General features: G+C 40.4%; 1 protein-coding gene across 1 annotated transcript; it reads right to left on the reverse strand.

Annotated features, from left to right (window-relative positions):
• Positions 1–2,937: 2,937 nt before the first annotated feature.
• On the reverse strand, positions 2,938–14,114 carry LOC108873292 (actin related protein 2). Its single transcript, XM_018661474.2, is given in 9 exon segments — positions 2,938–4,656; positions 7,158–7,290; positions 7,828–7,973; positions 9,561–9,581; positions 9,583–9,711; positions 10,213–10,349; positions 11,072–11,144; positions 11,848–12,063; positions 13,961–14,114. Coding segments are annotated over 8 exon segments (1,020 nt in total). The 5' UTR covers positions 12,058–12,063; positions 13,961–14,114; the 3' UTR covers positions 2,938–4,485.
• Positions 14,115–17,415: the final 3,301 nt, after the last annotated feature.

The raw sequence follows: 17,415 nt of genomic DNA on the forward strand, positions 1-17,415 counted from the left end.
TGGAAAAGCATGTGGGCGATAATGATGGAGCGCGAGAGCGGGGAGGGGGAGGGAGAGAGAGAGAGAGAAAAGAGAAGAAAAAAGAAGGTCCCTGAGGGCTTTTGGGGGCCTGCTAAGCAGCTCAACGGCTGCAAACAGCATCACAGTCCACATGTGCAAACATTTAAGATATCTGCTCGTGTAATGGGGTCAGCGTGGCCCCTCTCTGGGTGCACAGAGCACCGGCGCTCACTTCCCAGTGCAATTTACAGGAATGGGGTGGCTTGTCCCACAGCAGTGCTGTGGTCTCATGTCCAAAGATAGGCAGGATTTTGACATTTTCCTCCTTATGACTGAGATTTTGTTCTACATCTGTGTTACTTGCCGGCCTGTTTAATCCACACTGAGCAGAGATGTTGCAGCAGTGTAGCTTACAGAGAACCAGATAATTGTTTCAGCATACTTTATTAAAGATTGTCTGACTGAGTTCAAACCCTGCACCTGATATAAACCGTGTAAGACTGCTAAGGAAAAGATCTCTCTACTCCCACCCTGTGGAAAATGTTTTAGCTGGGAAGGTTTTGAGCAGATGCGACTTGAAACCCACAAGTGTTTAAAGTAGTAAGATCTTTGATATAAGTAACAACAGAACAGAAACGTCTTTAAGTACAAATAAAGTCCTGTTAAAAGTCCTTTTATATCACATAAGTCCTTCAAATAACTTAAACGCGTGGGCAGTGAAATGTACTTAAGTATCAAAACCAAATGCTGATAGTGTTAAATTACTGATGTATTAACATGTGTTACATGGTAACATATCAGTACTGAGAAATGAGAGTAAAATTAAACAAAAATAAAAAATAAATTGTAGATGCAGAAGGTGTTTGACCTCATACAAGACTTTGATTTTCATGCTCCTCTATAGGTTTAGAAAACTCTCCAAAACTCTTTAATAATTGAGAGCACATACTCATCCACAAGGTCCATTTAGTAGCTGTTCTGGAGCTTTTGATCACATCACATGATCCTCATCAGCAGACGATATTTTGGCAGATGTATAATTTTCCAGCACAAATTGCTTTGTCTAAAATTTGTAAAATTCACTGTGATTACAGTTTTTTTTAAAGAGTTCATGAAAATAACGAAGATATGATCTGAATCTGCAGATAAATGAATGCAGTGCCGTAACATGATTCTTACTTTCTGTTCTCAGCTACAGTATTAGTACAGAGCAGTGCTTGAGGAAACGTCCTTAGTTGCCTCCCACTTCTGTCGAAGCCAGAGTTGCCTCTGTTTGTGTTCAGATGGGGAGGAAACTTCAAACAGCACATCGGAGGTAACAGTTCAGGGTTAAGAGGGAAGTGGCAAGAGTCTAGGGATTAAAATGGAACAAGGCCGGAAGAGTCTGGGTGCGATCTTTATTTCAGGCACGGAAAGAGAGCCTCTTCCTCTGGTGGCGCCAGTCCTCTGCCACTGTTCCATTTCCTCTTCCTCCTTCTGCTCTGTGCAGAGCTCTCCTCCTTCTCCTCCTCTGTGTCACCTTCATACCTCCATCCTCTCCTCTGGTAGTGACGTCTCTCTATCTGCACAACTAATTTCACTCCCAGCTCTCTAGAAAAAGACCAGAGTCAAGTAACAGAGAAAGAATATTAATCTGCAACTATTTTGATAATCAGTTGATAATTTCAGGAATTTTTAGGTATAAATAATAAAGATGTGATGATTCCAGCTTCTCAAATGTGACAATTGTCTTGCTGTTCCTTGTCTGACATAATAGTAAACTGAATAGCTTTGGATTTTGAACTGTTGATCAGACAAAAAAAGACAAAATATATTTCATAACGCTCAACATGTTTTTCCAAACTGGAATAACAAGCACAGTTTCAGATTTTTCTCTGGTGAATTTCTTCAGTTTGATGTGAGATTTCCAGAGTAAAACGTGCTCATACCAAACCCTGGCTTCATTGTAACGAGAGCTTGACAGGAACAACAGACATTATTTTCTTTACTGATGACAGTAACAATGTAGTTTTTCCTCATTGCAGAGCTGTAAGGAAATATGCTGCTGCACACATATTTTAATATTGTACAGTGATACATCTCTCAGCAACTAAGGCAACTAGTAGAAGGTAAATTAAAACACGACCATGGAAGTTCTGGATAACAGCAACACTCTTAAGCAAAACTTAAAGATGAGCAGGAAATGTTTTTGGTTTTCAAGATCTGCTCTTTCTCCATGAAACCCGCACCCAGAGCACAAAACAGATTCAGAAGTAGACAGATAAGATGATTTGGAAATCAGTTCTGCGTAACAGCTCAGGGTTGTGATTTTGCAGATGTTTATCTGTAATCTTTCCCTCTGTATTAATTTGTTCCTCTCAGACTGAAGATGACTCACAGCTTTGGCTTGACTGGCTGCATGTGAACAGGTAAAACGTGTAATTGCAGGCTCTGCATGTTATTTTGCATGTCATTGACATTGACAATTTTTCTAGAGCTTTCAACCATATCAGATGGTTTTCAACAGCAGAAAGAGTTTGCTCAGGGTTGTTTTTCAGGACAAAATGGCTGAGGGTGGATGAGCTACTGAGTAAACTCTATCTACTGATGAAGACCATGAGGTACAATTGAAAGCTCTGGAAAAAGCTTGTAAATGTTTTCTGTTTTATGACTCTGTTAACGGAGTGTCTTTGGGGTTTTGTCCAACAAAATAGGAAATTTGAAGACTCTCTGAGGACTTGTTGGCTTTTCTACACTCTTCTTCTTTAAAACTTTTTTGTAGACTTTGCAATAAATCAATTAGTTGAGAAATTAATTACTAATTATGAAAGTAATTGTTAGCTGCTGCCCTACTGTGAACAGTTCTGTAAAATGTGTGCAGCTTCACTAAATTATCTACTCCGAGTAAAACCCAGAATGAGTTTTTTAAGTCACAAAAAAAGAACCTACCAAACAATAATCCTTATAAATCACTTTTCTTTATTTAAATCAGCGTTAGGCAGTTATGCTATGAACAACACAGGAAAAATAAAAACGAAAACAGTGACAAAAAGAAAGACATTAAAACATGAGATCCAGTTAACATTAACTGCACTTGGCACTGGATAGACGTTCATGGAAAGAGGAAAAAAAAATATACACATTTTATCATACTCAAAATAGAAGTGCCTCCAGTAATCATTAAGTTGACCGTTGGGAGCAAAAGAATGGAGGACTTAAATTATGGTCTCAACAGCATTTCAACTTCAAAAAAAAAAAAAGTAAAAAAAATACCGTTTTACTTCCCCAGTTTTTCGGTGCTCTGTGCCCAGATTCAAATCAATCTAATCGCCAGCCTGCAACTGCCTCCGTGCTTTGGTGGATCTGAAGGAACACGACAGGTGAGGTACTATAGCGTGGGTACAGTCTTGATATTGCTACAACTGCTCGCACCCATTCATTCAGCTTAAGATTTACACCCAGAGGGGAGGCAAAGGCGAGGCTGTACGACGAGGAACAAACAGTAACGCTCCCCCCACGTCCCATCACCGCCCACAAACCCCAAAGTACCGTCACACAACCGATGTCAAGCTCAGGGGTTCTACTTTGCGTATTTGTCCCTTTATAAATCAACCATCAATTCTTCATAAAAACATGGAGGAACTTCTGTTACCACAATACACTCCATTTACAATGGTAGTAGTGCACAGCAACAAAAGAAAAAGTCAATGGAAGAGAAAAAAAAACAGATTTAAAGATATAAATGAGCTCATACATCCAACAAAAAAGGAAAAGCAAAAGAAGTAATCCCTCTCCCAGAAAAGAAAAGTCATGATATCATTTATAAAAACCGACATAAAACTGTGATCAGTTCTCGCTCACCTGGATCAGATGCTGAAAGCGGCCCGTGGCTGTTTGTGGTGGACCCTGATTGTGATATTACAGACGTTTACGAGCGGCTTAGAAACTTTGCATCAATTTATCCCCCACTGGACTTTTCAAGGGAGGGAACTTAACCTTTCTAAAATGCTCACTGCGGTGGCTGGTGGCTTTACCTGCCCAATTTAATTCACATCAAACCTATCTGCAGATAAACATGTCTCATTAACATGTCTCACCCTGGTTTTAACCTTCTCCACCAGCACTCAATGAAAATCAGGCTCCAAAATACACCAGCAGGGCGACGTTAACCCTTCTATTCCTAGTTAAAGTAAAAGAGGGCTTTCAGTGGAAATCAGGGCTTGCGAGGGAAAAGTGTGAGCCAATCCCAAACCAGGAGAGAAGAGAGGCAGAGAGGCGAGAGAGGAGGAGGAGGAGGAGGAGGAGGAGGAGAGCAGGGAGGTGACGGCTCGATTCCCTCTGATGTTTGAGGAGTATCAAGAGCCGAAAGAGAGGAAGAGGGATAAATAGATATATACTCTGCAATGAGGGCGAGGGGGGGGGGTGCATTTCATGTATATGTGTGCCTGTGAGTGTGTATGTGTGTGTATTTGTATGTGTGTATGCGTGGTCTGTCCGTTCAGTGCTTTATCTGACGGTGACTCCGAGTTTTTCCAGCACACGGACTCCTTTCTCCTGGTACTCCTCCCGGGTCAGCCAGAAGTTGTCCTTGTCCTTCATGATGTCGGCCAGCACGGCTCCGCCCAGGAACACCATGTGCTTTCGCCTGGGAGGATCCTCAATCCGGATCTTAAATTTCTACAAGACAGGGGGACAAAGAGACACATAAGAAGATCCCCTGTGACAAAGAAAAGACCTGTGACTCAGGCAGCGTTCACACTGCTGCCCCATTGTTGTGTTTCTCTCAACTCGGATATGACACAAATCTTAATGTTTTTCTAGTCAGTGTCTGCTCTTTTGTTTAAATTCTTTTGTTTGTTCTGTATTATTGCTCAGTTTCGGTTTGAACTACAATAAAGGTTTGATCCAGAGAAACTAACTTTGTGTTTATACATTCAAATAAAAATTTGTAATAGCAAACTTGACAACAATTGAAATAATTTCAGTGCCCCGAGCGGCTTGGTCCAACCAGCAACAAATACAACAGTAAAATAAAACAGCTAGAAGGACTCATATTTAGATTAACACCTAAAAGATGTGTATATTGTCTTAACAGTGTCATATCAGACATAAGATCTTTTCTATGAGGACATTAGTAGTCTATGCAGCATTTGAACATTATATATTAAGGACATGAAGTATGAACATTGCTACCACTGGCATTTATAGATGTTTTTTGGTCACATAGGGGCGTAACAAGCTCTGTAAAACAATACTAACATCAAGTATTATTACCTTTTAAAGGTGATATACTGTACTTGTAGCAAACATTTGCCAGTTTAAACATCCAGCAGATATGGACCTTGTCACTGTGTCACCTGACACCGTCCAATATTCACTCTCATTTTACCTCTGTTTTTCTCTCCAGAAATATAGAAAAATATCTGAGAGCAGCTGCCTGTTGTGCATGGAAACAACACTGACAAGAGCAGTGAACTTGAACCAAAAGAGAAACATTTCGGGTTGGAAATCTTAAAGATGCTAAAAGGCTCTGTACAGCTGAGGGGAACTGCTGAGTCAAGGGATGAGTCTCTGTGGGTTTGTCACTATGAGCATTTGAACAGTCATTTGATACATTGTTCATGTAAAAATATTGATTTAAGTGATCCTCTACTTAAAATCAGCGTAAGATGTGGCTTCACAGCAGCTACTGTTAGGTTCAGTTCATGTCAGGTACGACTTACTCCAACTTTTGAAGATGGAAAAAGTATCAAAAGACCAATCCAAACTTCTCAAACCTGTCCTGCAACATAATCCCACTTCTCTACTCTGTCTGTACGCTCAGTATGTCCAAACACTCATATTTTCACCAAATAGGGCAAAAGACGCAGCTTAAGTTTGTTGCTCATGTGGCTGGCTGTCTAAACATAGCTGCAAACAAACAGCTAAAAGGTGCACGCTACAAATTGAGGTGGTGTATTTAGCGGTATTTTGAGTGTTTGGAAGATGACGGACCATAAAGAAGAGCAGAGATGTGGGATATGCTGCAGGAATGTTTTAAATGGATGTTTTGATGCTTCTTCTCCCAACTGTGAAATCTTGTCAGTGTTAGAATTCACTGTAATCCACATGAACTAAAGCTGACCACAGCCCCTGCTCTCTATGAAAGACTCAACTACAACTGAAGTGTCATCTTTCGAGACTACAGGGTTTGACTGTGTGTATCAAACCCTATCACTATTTTGTATCAGTATTTTGGGTCAATGGGATTTTATCTGAGAAGATGGACTTTTGTAGATTGTGTTAATATTCATGAAAGATATGTGAAAAACACACTACCATAACAGAATGAGATAAACAATTTACGAAAATTGCAGTTGTGGGCAGAAAAGTAAAGTACATAATGACTTGCTGTTAAACTTATGAGTCATCTGTAGACCTTTGTTTACAACATAGTTCTGTGTCTTTGGGATACTGACGTGAAAATGTAATGTAGTGATATTTTTCCAAAACAAATATTTATTATTGGGAAGTGAATTTGAAATATGTATGATTAAAGTGGTGTGCTCTGATTAAGTTTAATGAATGTTTTTCTGGCCTTTGGCACCACCTGGTGGTAATTTAGGTGTAATGCACCAGACTGAGACGTCGCATAATCATGAACTTTGCTCCTAAACCTTGCAAATGTGTTCAGATAGTAGCTGCACAAATAAAAGGTGTTCCATTTAATCTACTGCGAAGTTCAAGTGAATGAGACTTCCTCATTAAGACAAAGGAGATACTGTCAGGTGTCAGTCACAGTTTACTCACTAAACTGACTCAAATATGTTCCCCTGTGGTGGTTGTACCTTTCTGGTACTTCACTGCTCTCTCACATGTGGGGAGCCCCACCCAGGCCTACTTAAACAAACTCTGAGAATCAGCTGGAAATATGAATTCACACCAAGGGAGAGGCCTGGTGCAGTAGAGCCAGACTTTGGATCATCTGAATGTACCAGTAAGTTTGTTTTTGACTGCACTGGTCGCAGCACACTTGACACGAACCATATTCAAATTTGGGCTAAAATTAATGTCATATGACCTGTTTCCAAAGTCACTGCAAACTACATATGATCAGTTTTAGCTAAGAGCACTTCCATAACGCTCTGACATAGTCAACAATATAATTACAGAAGAGGCGTTAAGCGTTGGTTTCTCACCGAAAGCTTGTCCACATCTCCCTTGAGCACACGCTCCAGGTACAGCTGCTTGAGTTCCCTCTCCAGCCGAGATGGCAGGCCTGGGTACATGGTGGATCCTCCTGATAACACAATGTGTTTGTAGAACTCGGGCCTGGTGATGGGAAGAGAGAAACGATGATGAGAGCAGGAAGAGACCCAGCAACATGGAGATGGGAAGAGAGGCATCTTAGAATTATACAAGTGACATAGCTAGTTTCCCTCCAAATGGGTATATTGTCATATTTTAAGTCCATAATTGCTGAAAATGTGCTTTGAAGACAGATTTAAGTCCCCCTGTGACCTGAGGTGAATAGTACAAAATGGATCATTCAGCAGCAAGAACTAAATAATAATGCATTGGCTTTCCAAGTGTGCTTTTTTTTAGTTTTTCCACTCAATTTTCATACTTTCCATAAAGAACTCTGGAGTGCAAGAAATATTTAGTTTGATGTCTTAAACCTTCTATTGCTTCAGTAGGCGCTCTGCTGGGCCATTTTGTGTATTTTTGTCTGTGTATGTGCTCTGCGACTTGCTAATTTTGTGTATTAATGTGTGTTAGAGTGGAGACCCAAAGCTGCATTCAGTAAAGTTTATTCTAATGCATCTTTATCGACAGTGACAAGTATCTGTGCGCTTTCGTTGGCCTCACCTGGTGTCTATGTCGGCCGCCTGGATGGTGTTGAAAAGGAGCTCGGCCACTCCGACACCCTCCACGTTGATGAGGTGGGGCTGGAACAGAGCCTCAGGGGCCTCAAACCGCTCTCCTCCCACCTTGATCACACGACCATCTGGCAGCTGGAGATGTGTGGGAGGGATGAGATGAAAAGACAAGGAAAAAAAGAGAGTATGACACCATTGCAGAGGTAGGATTTAATGTATGACTCAACAGAGAATGCTAAAGGGTGTAAATCTTGAGTGTAAGAATCAAGAAGGATACTCTGTGCTTGCAATGTATGAAAGGAAGTCCTAACTTCTCAGTATTTTCAAAAGAGAATTTTCTGTTTGTTTACTGCAGTTTGAAAATAAAATCCTCTGATGACATTGTATAGCGAGTAAAAGCAGAGAGTGTAGGCTCCAAACTGAGTAGAGTGAATGTGTGTGACTATAAAAAGGCTTCATTCAGCTGAGGGCAGTGGGAGGAAGCGGAGCCCAGCCTCAGCCGCAATGTGGCTGCACAGGAAATGATGTAACGTGCAGTTCAGGGCCCTTCGGCCACAGTTACATTGCCCTCCTTGTTTCAGCACACTCGTGCACACAAAATGATACTTACACATACATGTTCGCACGCCCACACACACCCACCCACACACACACACACACACGTCTACACTAACCCAAACACACATGGTCACAGTGAGCTCTGAGACACAACATGTGCTCGGTAAAGCGTGCAGGAACACAGACTTCGGGTCCTGCGTTTAGATTCTGTGGTTCCCACTGCAGGGAAAAGGCCTTGGAAAGAAAAGCAAGCCTGGTGGAGGAGCACTGCACCCCCATATGTTTGAGTCCCAGAGAAAACAGTTAGTCAGCAGCGCTGCCCTGTCCTAGAGCAGCCAACAGAGCCAACAACGGGCATGTGGTAGTCTACTTAGCTCAGTGCAGAAACAGATTTAGTTACCCCATTAGTTTTGATTACTTCAAAATACTGCCACTTTTGAATAACAAACCCTTTGGGAGGAATTTTTTATACAATGATGCTATTTTAAGCAGAAATGTGAAACTTGTGTGCATGTGGCGTGCATAAAAAGAACTCATTTTACATTTTTAAAAAAGTAAACAAAACAGAGAATCCCTGAGGGCTGGAAATGTCTTGTGTGCCTAAGTAAAAACGGCCAACCTGAAAAACAGCTGCTTAACGTGTCTCACAAAATATGTATGTCCCCATTTTTTTGTGTGTGTACATTCTGTATTTTTTAGAAGTTATTTCACATCCTAAAAAATCAAAAACTTGAATAGGTGTTCTTCTTTATCATCGTTTTAACGGCATACTTATTAGGCAGGTGACAGCAGACAGGGATGTCATTTCCTCCTGATTTTATGCCATCTGAGTGAATAATGCACACAATGTCCATGTGAGGGCAGCAACTAATTTCTATGTCTGGTTTCACACTGGCTACTGTGTCTGCACACCTGATGAAATAACAACCACAAACACCATGTTACACAATAAGCTCAGCAGCAGTTAATACAATAGCTCTAATTAACAGGTAGAAAAAAACCCACAACCTAAACTTCCTCTGTTGGTATTTATAGAGTGGACGTACCTCACGCCATACATGTGCCTGTCAGTTTTTATTAAAACAATGCTACATTAAATCTACTTGCATGTATAAATCTAAGTAGATTCCTCATTGTTTTATTATGTTGAAAACTAAAATCTACCGTGTATGATTCCACCAGCACAGGTGGTCTCCAGCGCCAGCTTCTGCTCCTGCTCGATGTTGTAGCCCACGTAGCACAACTTCTCCTTCATCATGCGCACCGTCTCAAAGTCTGCAGAGTGGTTGAAGGCATAACCCCTCAACAACAACAACTGAACTCAGAGAGAGAGAGAGAGAAACAGGAGAAGGGACACAGAAAAGGGACAAGGAAAAGAGAAATCAGAGAGAAGGTGAGTATGGTCAGGAAACATTGTTCTTTTCAGTTACTTACTGAGATCCTCTGATAGGTTTATTTAAATGAGAACTAGTGATACTTAAAAAGGGAAGTCGGCACAAAATAAAAAATTGCTTTTACAAAGAAGATGATGCCAGCTTCTCCTTATGATTATGACCTGTGACATGTGCATGAAAATATTAATTTAACCCCCTATACCAGAAGTAGATAATGGCACTGCAGTATATTAAGATGGTGCAGAACCAGCTAGTCTTATTTTCTAGTATCAATTATCTGAAGCGCAATCCATCAAAATGACATATTTGCACAGTATATACTACTACTGATTAACTATCCTGTTTGCACTGTGACTTTTGGTTGTGTTCTTTGTTACCCTGTGCTGTCTCACTCTGCATGACTGTTAGGACAGAATGGATACCTTGATGAGGTAGCGGGTGATGTCCCTGCCTGCGATGTCCAGGCGCCTCGTCAGGTGGGGCAGGCTGAAGCCCTCATACACGGGACAGATGTGTGTCACACCGTCACCAGAGTCCACCACCACACCAGTCAGAAGGCCTAAAATACACATACACACACACACTGGAGTTCATCTGTGTTTATATCCAAGTTTATCCAGGGTGAGTTTTTGGCTGCTCACAATGTTAGCTGGGTAAACACACAAAACCTGGAAAGGTAACACATCTAATGTAATAATTAACTGCTAATAACTGCTAGTTGGTAATAAACTCAGAGAGAAAATGGTTAAGCAGTACACAGACCTCCATATGCACCACCTGCAGGACTGTGTATTCAAAATGCACGAGCCTAATTATAAGTGCAAATAGTTCATCTGATCCTGATCCAAACACCACACAAATGGAGTGTAACACACATCAGGACACTTCAGATAATAATGTCAGGATATCGTGTCTAACTGGGACATTGTAATATGATGTTCATGTGACTGTCTAGACTTTCTGGCATTTGAGCAGTCCCATAAAACAAATCTTTTTAACAAACTATTTGACAAAGGTGCGGTCGTTAACTGCCACACAAGAAAACAGCCCTCTGTCTGATGGTGTAAGGTGACACCTGAAAGAAAAAAGCATCTACCAATAACTTATTAGTTACCACCTGGCTATCAGGGTAAATCTAATTCATGGGTAAGAAGTTTTGGTGAGAGGAACAAGACCTCCAAAATTTAAGAGATGAGGAAACTGTTATTGTCAACAGAAATATGTCAACGTCTTCATTTTTGTTTCAACTTGCAGGCCAAACATGCACACGTGTCCTCTTACCTTGAGCATACAGCGTCAGCACAGCTTGAATAGCAATGTAGACTCCTCCAAACTGGTAGGTCTCAAACATCACCTGCAGGAGAGGCCAGTAAACATCAGACAGTAAGAATAATTGTTTGTGTGTTGATAAAAAATAACCCTTACAGTAGATCTGCACAAAAGTACATACAAAACTATATCTGTAGCATAATGCAGAAGTAAAACATAATGAAATCATTTCACAGAGACTTAACCAAAGTGGGACTTCTGCAATGCTTTAAAATATCTTTCCTGTGATGTCTGTTTGACGCAGACTCCATAAAAAAACCTCAATGTGTTTTTTTTCCTTAAAAATGAAAGGTCTCAACAGCTGATTGGGCCTCTTCTAATGCATGTCATGTAGCAGTTTTGAAGGTGTATTGTTCTACCAAGGTGATATTTAAGTTTAGAAAGGACTTGGGGAGTCTGTCTGCCTTGACTTACATACGTCTCAGGCTGTGTCACACAGCCAACCATTGCTCAGGAAGCAGAAAGAACCTGTAGACCTATAGTGGCCCACAATAAGAATTATAGTAACAGATAAGAAATACCTGACAGTGAGTGCTGACAGCTGATAATATCAATGCTTTGATTTACTGGATATAAAGCAAATGCTTTAGTAGTAGTGCAGTATATCAACAAATCAACGATACAGGGTAAACGGCCATAAACTAGCCAATTTCCCCTTTTCCTTCCCTCTCACACAGCTACAAAAATACTTTCACGCTACACACAAACACACATAAACTTCAACATACCTCGATGATTTTCTCACGGTTCTTGGTGGGGTTCATGGGGGGCTCGGTCAGAAGGATCTTGCAGTTGCGGGAGTCAATGTTGAGCTTCTCCGGGCCAAAGGTGTAGTCCCACAGGTGCTTCATGTCATCCCAGTTCCTGACGATACCATTCTCCATCGGGTAGTTGACCTCCAGCATGGAGCGCAGCTCGCTGGCCTCGTCCCCCACCATCAGGTCCTGGACGGAGAGGTCAAATGTCAACACAGATAAACATTTAGAAAACAAGGCAGCACGGCCCTTCTATTTCTGAAGGCCAGTTTGGATCATTCAGTGTCAGTAGACGCATGGATGAGAACCGAGTGTTGGTTTGGACAATAATATCAGTAATTTCAGCTTGCTCCCTTGGCCTGCTGGTCAGCTAAAGTGATCATCCATTTTTCACTCGCCACAAGATGAGTCTGTCAGATGCATTCATGTAGCTCTTCACTTAAAAATTCAGTTACCCAGCATGCATAACAAGGCATTATTTTCCATGCATCTACACCTGGAAACACTTCCCTCTAGCTACAGTAAACCACTTGTTTTAGCACCATTCAACTAGCTGCATGCAAGGCAGCCTGGCAATGTAAACAACCGCTGGGTTAGAGCTCAGTGTTAGCCACACAGTCAAGCATCTCACGTTCCACTTGGAGACATCAAAAGCCTACTGAAGGCAGCCATTTTATGGGTTCATCCTGTGTGCTTTGGCATTAACAGAGTACCAGACACAGGCATCGCCTCCATGTGGTCTCAATAAAAATAAAAGACAAAAAGTAAAAAGGAAAACAGATGTGCTTCTGTCTCCAAATTTCAGCTGCCTGCCATGCATCCTTGAGTGTGAACACTTCTCTGCACTTGTACAAGGTGAAACACTTGCAGACTAGTGAAGCAACTTAATCTTAAGTGGACATTGCTGAAAAGAAATTTGCACATTGCTTCACAATGGTAAAGAAAATAGATCTGTGATGCATACAGATACAGAACATTTAACATATGGCCATTAGCCATAGCTGACATTTTATGTTCTTTTAGGCTGAAAACTGTTGTGATTATTTCAGTCTTTAAATAGCAGCAGGATTGAGGGGGGTGGGGTGGGGTGGTTAGCTGTCAGGATGCACCAGCAGATCAGAGACTCTGAAAATGGAAATGGTCCAAAATCTCTTTTAGCACTCCTTCGATAACAGCTGGCCAATGATTCATCACAACCATTTCTGCAACACTTTTAGCCTGGAGAAAGGAGTGCATTAACGTAGGCGCTGTATATCTATCTGACTCTGTGCCACTCATTTGGCCAGCAGCCCTAAAAAAACTCAGCGCTTAAAATCAGCAAACTAGTTGGGATGTTGAAGAATGGAGTCACTGTGTAAGTAAAAGAAGATGAAAGAAAACAAATGAAGAAAAGACATAAAATAAAAATCATTAAAAAACAAAGAAAGAAGAGCTTAATTTTCGGTTGAGATCAAAACACGACACAACTCTCCGGAGCAGGCAAGAACAGGAGGCACACACCAACCTGAACTTACCATCTTCTGGGCATTCTACTTCATCATGGGGGAACAAAACATGGAGGAAGAGGAAGGTAGATATAAAAAAATAAAGATGAATAAACAAAAGAATTGGAAAGAACAGGAGAGAGATAGAGATAGGCTTCATGCTAAAATAAAGGGAAACTGACAAACATTTAAACCTCTGCTGTCTACTGAACTGATTTTTACCCAAAATATAGTTGATTTAAAGATTTCATATTTGCAGTAATGGCCTGGAGATATTCTAATATCTTATCTTTACACTTAGAAGACTTAGAATCTATGATTGAATTTGGTTATCTCAGCTAGAGCGCCGAATTAGGCTGCCAACTCTTATTATTGAACACATCTTATACAGTGAAATTAAGACAGCTTACGGCTTTGATGTTGTGCTTCTATTAAAAACTGACTTTGCTCTGCTACATGTAATTTCATATCTTGCTGCTTCAATCTTCTATGTAGGTTATACTTCTGTCTTATCAGTGGTTTCCTGACCATGTTCGCCCTTAAATCAAGACTTTCTGGTCAAATAAAATCATTCTATGAACATCAGGTGGACCAGCTCGTACCTTGATCTCAATGTTTCCCACTTTGGCTGTAGAGCGGATGATGGGCCTCCCAACAAGCGCAGGGAAGATGTGCTCTGGGAAGTTGGAGCCTGCATAGCCAGCACTTAACAAACTAAAAACAGAGGGACAAGAAAAGCACAGAGGAAGTGATTAGAAAATACATAAAATGTAAATACTGATGGGGTCAACTGTGCAATACAGTGAGACAGCATTACTGTCAGTGGGCCGAAGATGGCATGCAGACTGATAAAAATGTAACCACCAACACTTGAACGCGAAGAACCTTAATGTATGTGTGAATATGACCATCTGTGATAAACACCTCAAAATCTTAAAGGTTTTAAAATAATGTTATATCTTACACTGTAGTAAAACAAAGATATTTAATGTCAAGTTATACATTCAGTTCCTAAAATCTGTCTTTTCACTTTAGTGTTGATGCCAACTAATAAAATAATAAGATTATTCATACAAATAGGGCATTTTTGACTAATTACCATGATGTCAACATTGTGAAAACATTTTTTAAAAATATTTAACTTCATTTACAATTATTAGTGCTGTGTAGATACTGTTCACTGTGGAGCTACACTTTAACTGAACTGTAGGTAGCATTGAAAAAGCTAAGCTGAATTATGACTAAAGCCAAGACAGTATAAGTGGTTTACTGTTTTTAGCTGTTTGTCAGATTCTGCATTTGTACCATTTGTGTCATGACCTCAAACAAGCCTCATGTAAAAGTGAAAGAACACGACATGATTTTTTTTCCCAACCAGCCTGTGTCAATGACTAAATTCAAATAAGACCCACTGAGCAGTGCTTAAGGTAAAAACTCAGAATCAGTGCACTTAGCTCACTACAGACCTGGCCCCTCAAAGAAATCTGGTTGAAGATTGTAACAGTAACAGATGAGGCAAGCCAATTCTGTTGGTAGGAACTGATTTCAAATCAGCCACTGTTTGATTATCTTACAGAACTAGTTCACAGTGGAAGATTGGGAAATTCACCAGTAAACTTAACAATCCCGTTGTCTTTTGTCTTGTTTTGCTGCTGCATGTGTTTACAGATACACAGAACAAAGTTAAACTGTCAGATTGCACAGTGGTATATGATGTGAAGCAGCATGTATCAGTGCTCTGAAAATGTGTTGGTGATATATGTGGTTTAGACTCTCTCACTTCCTCTTGGCTTCTCAATTCAGCCCTGACACCGGTTCAGTTTTTTTTGGCTTCGCACAATGCTCTTGAAAAAGTCACATTTCAAAAAAGCCTTATTAGTCAGTAACATGCTGAGCCAACATCCTCTTTAACTGCTGACAAGGTTCAGACAGGAAGTTCGTATGCTTCAACAGATGCAATAATACCTGCGTGCAATGAATAATTCGTAAATATAAACACAGATCTGCGAAAGTGCACATTATATTACTGTATATGCTGGGCAAGGAAAAAACTGAATATTTTGTCTACAAACCACAGCAGCTTGGAAATCCCCTAAATTTACCAGCCCAGGTTGTGACCTTAAGATCACCAAACTCATCCCTTAATTGTGCAGATGCACCAACTTTGGGCTGGTGATTATTTCTCACTCTTGAGAGGACTCTTTCGTAACATTTCTTTTACACACCTACAGCTTCATAAAATGTCTGTCAAACTGTCAAAAGCTCTTATCTAATCAGTAAAAACCAAGCAGATTAAGGGCAAATGCATGGGTGGAAAACATGGTGTGGTATTATTCAGCTCCTTTACTTAAGTAAAAGTAACAATGACACATTGGAAAAATACTCCATTATATGTAGAAGTCCTGTACTCAAAAGAAATAAAGTAATAAGTAAAAGTGCACAAGTATCATTAGCAAAATGTAAAGTATCAAAAGTAAAAATACTTGTTCTGCAGTAAAAAAAAAAAAAAAAGACTTGCATGACTCATAAATGATTACATATGATGTCATTAGTTCCTTAGTACCGATGCATCGAATTGTAAGCAGTATCTTAATGATGTAGCTGACTGAGGTGAAGCAGATGATAACTACTCTACACAGAGTTAGTAGTTTAGTCTAGTGGTTCACAGTGTAGGCTGCTCCAAATGTTTTCTGATCATTTTTAATTTTCTCAAATTTCAAATTTTTGGACTTTTTTTTTTTAAATAAATAATTTACCTTGCCAGTTTCAAATTTTAATTTAAATGCAACCATGTGTGAAGTTTAGAAGGTGAAATGACTCTTTGGTGAAACTGAAATGTACAAAACTGCATTTTTGTAAGGGGCCAAAAAGGCTGGCAACCACTGTTTATTTAAGTGTATTATAAGCCCTTTGAGGTAAATGTATGATACAGTATATTTGACCTGACTATATTTGCCTATATATAATCTCAACTGTGAAAGGTAACCATAGTCCATTAAATGAATGCAGTGGAGTAAACAGTACAGAATTTCCTTCTGAAATCTGATGAAGGACAAAGTATCAGACAATGGAAATATAAGTACCATAAATGTATACTTTAGTACATAACTTGACTGAATAACCTTCGACACTTTCTGTGATATTGCAATGGTCTAAACCTTAGTAAAACGGAGTTAGGTGCCATTTCTCTCCGTGAAGTTGCTGCTGTACGGGAAAACACATTTTAAAGGTGGTTCCTCAATTCACCTGACACGGCCTAGCTAACATTACACCTACCTGACGCCGGGTATTTGAAGAAATACCCTGCTGGTGTGCTTGGTGATTGAACCAAATGCAAAACAGTAACAATGAATCTGCAAAATACGTGTCTTTTGTTACACAAATCACTGAAATGAGTGACAGGAAAAACCAGACAGTCAGCTGTTAAAAGCTAGCAGGCTAGCTAGCTGCCTTAGCTTAATAACCGTTGGTAGCCAATGAGCCGTTGCTTAATTTTGGGGTGTATGCAGCTGTGAGAGCTTATACCCAGTGCTGTGTATTCAGCTTTCACCCTGACAATAACACCCACTCTTCGTGCTATTTCCGTGAAGGGTCTGGATGAATGAAAATTAGCTGGCTAACAGGCAGGCTAGCTACCCACCCAGTTAACGCTAGCTAGCTTGGACGCTGACACCCCCACTTCCTGTTTCAGCAAATACTTCGACATAAACGGCACCGTTTAAACAAAGCCATTTCTTGATAGCAAGTCAGACTAAAGTGGTAAACCTACCCCGGTCCCATTGTCACAGACCACCACTTTCCTTCCCTGGCTGTCCATTATGTAAAAGCCCAGTTGCCGCTGAACCTCCCTCAACTTTCTTCGGCAAGCCGGAAGGAAGACACACCAACCCGGCCGAGAGGAGGAAGGGAAGGGTGTTCATCCGGTGACGGAGTCGTTCAAATGACAGTCACTGCCTCCAAGATCAATGTGTTCAGATTCACAGTCCTCACATCATTAGATTTACATCACAGTCTCAACAAATGAATGGAGCGATCTCGTCGCTAGAAACTAAATTAT

Source organism: Lates calcarifer, linkage group LG16_LG22 (genome assembly GCF_001640805.2).
Source record: "Lates calcarifer isolate ASB-BC8 linkage group LG16_LG22, TLL_Latcal_v3, whole genome shotgun sequence".
Lineage (NCBI taxonomy): Eukaryota > Metazoa > Chordata > Actinopteri > Centropomidae > Lates > Lates calcarifer.